The 5,736-nt window shown below is 37.1% G+C and overlaps 1 protein-coding gene across 1 annotated transcript; it reads left to right on the top strand.

The window, feature by feature from the left end:
• The first annotated feature begins 444 nt into the window (after window positions 1–444).
• LOC123667745 (androgen-dependent TFPI-regulating protein-like) lies at window positions 445–5,389 on the top strand. Its single transcript, XM_045601585.1, has 5 exons — window positions 445–449; window positions 1,334–1,502; window positions 2,724–2,867; window positions 3,857–4,077; window positions 5,207–5,389. The coding sequence occupies exons 1-5, from the start codon at window positions 445–447 to the stop codon at window positions 5,385–5,387; spliced, it is 720 nt and encodes a 239-aa protein (XP_045457541.1). The 3' UTR covers window positions 5,388–5,389.
• The last annotated feature ends 347 nt before the right edge of the window (window positions 5,390–5,736 follow it).

Here is a 5,736-nt window from a genome sequence, read left to right as displayed (position 1 = left end):
CAATAATTAGACAGAAATAAATAAAATTGGAGTGTCTGTTTGGAATATTAATATGGATGTATACACGGTACATATAACAAATTAACATTTTTTACAAATTTTGTTTGTTCCGGCTAATCTCTGAAACGGCTGGACCGATTTTGACGGGACTTTCACTGGCAGATAGCTGATGTAATAAAGCGTAACTAAGGCTACTTTTATTTTAGAAATTTATTTATTTTGTAAAATCTTTATTTGTTTTGTAATCTATTCTAAGTCTTTTTTAATTCCACGTGGACGAAGTCTCTGGCACACCTAGTTTCGAAATAAATTTGTTAAAACATTATCTATTAATCAAATGCGATTATTTATTTTGAAATACGTTCAATTTTGTTTAAATGAAATTATTTGCAGAGGGTCCTACAACTTTTGATGTGAAAATATCTTTGTGATCATTACTCTACAATGAGGTAAGTATATTTTTTGTTTCAATAATAAATGACGGAACGATACATTTTTGTATTTAGTAGTGATTTTTACATTTGACGATTGAACTTTGATATTGATAATTAATTGATAATCTGATTGTTATATACATATAATATACTAGCGACATCTATCAGTCGATATTTTTTTTTACACGATAAGTAATCACCAACACATCATATTCTGTATCATATCTCATTGAATACCAATTTTGTGCAATTAAATGAAACATGCAATAATTGTGAATGCGTAAAAAAATATTTATATAACACGCAACAAGATTACATGTAAATAAATGTATTTATGTTTTTCGTTATGCTATAATATCAAAAAATTGTCTCGTCATCTTGATTATTTTTAAGAAAAAGCTATTTAAAATAAAAAAAAATATTTCGTATTATAAATATCAAATAAATTCATCACTCATCTCTTTAGCCTATCGTAGTCCACTACTGGACATAGGCCTCGAAAAATTTGCGCCAAAAATGGCGTGAACTCATGTGTGTTGCCCATAGTCACCACGCTGGGCAGGCGGGTTGGTGACCGCAGGGCTGGCTTTGTCGCACCGAAGACGCTGCTGCTCGTCTTCGGCCTGTGTATTTCAAAGCCAGCAGTTAGATCCGATTTTCGCTACGAATATTTGTTTACGGTTTAGATTTTTGTCCTTGTCTCTTTACCGTTCGTCAGAGAGTTTGTTAAGCTGTCGGTTCCGGTCGTTATCATATACATCTGATAGTGATCGTTACTCATAGTATACACTCTAATAGGAAATATTCTGCTCGAGAAAGAGGCCTGTTGCTAGCTGTGAGATCTTAGTCTGAAAAAAGTTTTTTTATTTTATTTTAAGAAAACCTTTTTTTTGTTTCAGTGCTAACAGCAACGTGTATTTCCGAGTGATTGGCAATTCAATAGGTCTAGCGCTTCACACGGGTAATGCGGTAGTTCTGCACTTTACTATGCAGGGAGACATATTGAAAGACCCAGACATCAGAACACTCAAAGCTACGCAACTGAAATTCGTTACAATATGGAATATGGTTAGTTATACATTTTAGTGACATCACCGTTTCTAACATCTCTGTGGTGTAGTGGTGCAAAAGCGGTGTGGGGTGCGGGTTCGACTCCTCAAGGAATTTGTATTTGTATTTGAACAAATATTTCTTTCTTACAGCACTAGTTTGTGGCTGTTGGTTGCGGGTTCGATTCCCGCACATGACAAGCTTTTGTATTGGCCATACAGATGTTTGCTGTGGTCTGGGTGTTTGTGCAGTCCTTATAGATCTCCCCGTCGTGCCTCGGAGAGCACCTTAAGATATTGGTCCCAATTGTTATCAGACACCTAATAGCGATTGTTACTCATAATATGGAATATATTCGCCAACCCGCAGGGGAGCAGCGTGGTGGATTTAACTTCGACCCTGCTCCAACACGAAGAAAAATATGCCTAGCTGTAATATCTTACAGGCTAAATTAATCAATCAATAATCAACCTTTTTTTATATAATTTAACGAATAATCGTTCAAAGACTCTGGAATCGTCCCGGGCCGAAATCGTAACCACGACTTGGGTTTGATTCGACTCGCTGAAAATACTTACACATTTAAATATTTTTTGTCTAGGCCTCATATATAATCTAATATCACGTAATATCTGTACGATAAGTGATTTGTGAGACACTTTTTTTGTGCAGTCATCTAATGGTGAATTAAATGAGGATCATAAACCTAGAATACAAACAAAAACTGACACGACTAAAATGAAAAGTAGTGTTAATTATAAGTGTAGTGTTTATGCAACTAGGTCGGCAAATAAGGTTACGGCTCCCATGATACTAAGCGATTACCGTAGGCAATATTCACCTGCAATATCAAAACCATCGCGGGCGTGTTTCTGACCCTACACCCTGTCACCCCCAGGAGCTCTGGTCACCTTACTCGCCACAGGAACACAACACTGCTTGAAAGCAGTATGTTTTAGCTGTGATTTTCCGTATGGTCGAGGTACTTCCCCAGTTGGGCTACTCCAGTTTTTGAGCAGGACATATCTTTAAAAAATCAATTTTCGAGTTCACACAGAACTTAGGTCAGCTTAAAATATAGAATTGAATAGTTAAAGAGATCTTTATCTGTCATAAAATCAAATAAACATACAAAAATGTGTTTTTTTTTTTGCTATTTATGAAACGTGGGTATATTTCGTTTCCTCCATTAGTAAATTCAACTATACTTACCAAATCAAAAGAATATCCTTTTTTCAGGGCTTTCAAATGATCTTCCTATTCCTGAGTCTTCTCTGTGACGTGCAATTGATTCTCAAAAAGAAAAATGTGCCAAAATACGTAAAGCACATCAGAGCGTATAATGATATTATATTTTCGGCAATCGTATGGCCTCTTACTGTGGTGAGTATGTATTACATAAGACTTTCAAAACTTATTGTTTCAGTTCTTGACAGGGATTAATAAGTTTTATAAAAATAACAAAATCGCGTTTTAAATTATTACAGTACCTGTTTATTCCAGGAAAATCATATTGTCAGTGATATCAATATTTATTTTTTAAATAATAATTAGTAAAATTTACAATTATATGTACAAATAGCTAATTTGATATATATTTCTTAAGTATTTATATACGTGAATTCACCCTAAACTCGTTAACCGATTTTTATGAAATTTTATTATATATATCATTATGTATAACTAAAATAGTCACCTACTAAACTAGTCACTACCTATATCACATACGTTATATTTGAATGGGAATAATCTGAACAGCCAAAACCGTGTACACAAAGCAGACGAAATGCTGTGTGGTTACGGCAGTAAGAATATAGCCACCCCCTTTCTTCCCGTGGGTGTCGTACGAGGCGACTAAGGGATAACACAGTTCCACTACCACCTTGGAACTCAAACAGCTGACCGATGGCGGGATAACCATTCAATCGCTGGCTTTGAAATACACAGGTCGAAGACAGGCAGCAGCGTCTACGGTGCGACAAAGCCAGCCCCGCGGACACTAACCCGCCTTCCCAGCGTGGTGACTATGGGCAACACACATAAGTTCGTACCATTAATGGCGCGAACTTGTGGAGGCCTATGTCCAGCAGTGGACTGCGATGGGCTGAAGCGAGCGAGCGAAGCAGACGAAGCCGCAGACAGAAAGCTAGTTTTATTTTTTTATACAACTAGGTTGGCGGATAAGCGTATCTCCTGATAGTAAGCGATTACCGTAGCCTATAGACACCTGCCACACCAAAATCATTCCTCCAAATCATTCATTTAATCTATCCCTAAAGCCCCAACAGGACGTCTTGTCACCTTACTCACCACAGGAATACAATAGTACTTGAAAGCAGCATTATTATAATAAAAACAATTTTATTTTTCAGATCGTTTTCACCGTATTCTGGCCGTTCTTCATTATAAACAGAGAATTAATATTCCCCGCATTTATTGACAAAGCTATAAGTTTGACGTCCAATCACATCATGCATACTTCTATATTACCTATAGTCCTTATAGAAATGTTCTGCCATCCTAGAAGTAGGCCAAAATCGCATAAATGGTACTTGGCTCATGCTGTCTTCATCTTCGTGTCATATTTTGCCGTGTAAGTAGAACATGTACGTGTGTGTGAGAGTTTGTGTGTGTGTGTGTGTATTGTGCAATTTATGAGTTTATAAAGGTGTTTGAACCTAGTGGACCCGCTTAAGATTATACAGCGGTGAAATAATGGAAAATTCTGGATCATTCACTAAAATCCATTAATGTTTTGTATGATTATGAGTTAGCACATTAACGAAATAGGAGAGATATATGTATCAGTGGAATATCAGCAAATAAGCGAGTGTACTTTAGACCACACGTCTGAAGTAAAACTTCTTTAGTTACTCTACAGTAATATACGAAACGTAACTCACTCTCTGTCTTTCTAATATATAAGTGAATATAAGTTAGTGTAATATAGCCACCTCCTCTCTTCCCGTGGGTGTTGTAAGAGGTGACTAAAGGATAACACAGTTCCACTACCACCTTGGAACTCAAAAAGCCCACCGATGGCGGGATAACCATCAAACTGCTGGCTTTGAAATACACAGGCCGAAGACAGACAAAGCCAGCCCTGTGGTCACCAACCCGCCTGCCCAGCGTGATGACTATGGGCAAAACACATGAGTTCACGACTTTTTTGGCGCGAACTTGTGGAGGCCTATGTCCAACAGTGGGCTGCGATAGGCTGAAGTGATGAGTGATGATAAGTTAGTGAATTTATATCTCCCTCTACACTTCCTTTCCCCTCGCCCGATCATACATTTCTCAACGCTCTGGTCACGCATTCACCAGCTTACTCCCCAAGTCAAGCATGCGTAAAGAAGTTTTACTTCAAAAAAGGTTATATATTTTATGAACAGACGACCGCGTGTGCATGTTGGCCATATTTATTTGTAAATATTTTAACTTAAAAGTGTTAACGTTTATGTAAATACTAACAAGAGCATTTCTGGACCCCATTACCTCCATCGGTGTGGTGTATTATCTATATTAATATTATAAAGCTGATGAGTTTGTTTGTTTAATCACAATAACACTCAGGAAATGCTGGTTCAAATTGAAAAATACTTTTTGTGTTGGATAGCCTATTTATCGAAAAAGGCTTTAGGCTATTTTTCATTTAATTTAACGCGTGTGAAACTGCGGGAGACATCTAGTAAATATATATTATGTAAATGCTTTTTTTTCAGAATTCTATACAATTATAGCAACACTGGAACGTTTCCATATCCCTTCGTGCTGATGCTGTATGGAACAGTATATTTCCCATTATTTGTCCTCGCAACGTCTATAATCTACCTAATATTGTATTTTACTCAGTGGACAATAAATGATTTAGTACATAAGCGTAATAAATCTAAAATTCGGTGAAATAAATTGTTTTATTTTTGAATATGTTTTTGTACTCTTTAGTCTATATATCCCGCTGCAGCCTATAATACCCCACTGCTAGGCCTCTTTCTTCATGTAGGAGAAGGATCCGAGCTTAATCCACAACGCTGCTCTACTGCGGGTTGGCGGATGTAGGTATTGCTTACTATGAGTAGCGATCGCTATCAAGTGTACATGATATAAACCGCGATCGACAGCTAAAACTTGCTCTCCGAAACACAGTGGGGAGACCTACAAGGACTAACAACCAGACGGGATATAAATATTTGAAACACAAATATCTACTACAAGTGAGAATCGAACCCGCGACCGTCGGTGTTTAGGCACC

This window comes from Melitaea cinxia, chromosome 29, assembly GCF_905220565.1.
Source record: "Melitaea cinxia chromosome 29, ilMelCinx1.1, whole genome shotgun sequence".
NCBI lineage: Eukaryota > Metazoa > Arthropoda > Insecta > Lepidoptera > Nymphalidae > Melitaea > Melitaea cinxia.
Note: the sequence above shows the minus strand (reverse complement) of the source record. Positions and strands in the feature narration are given on the sequence as shown.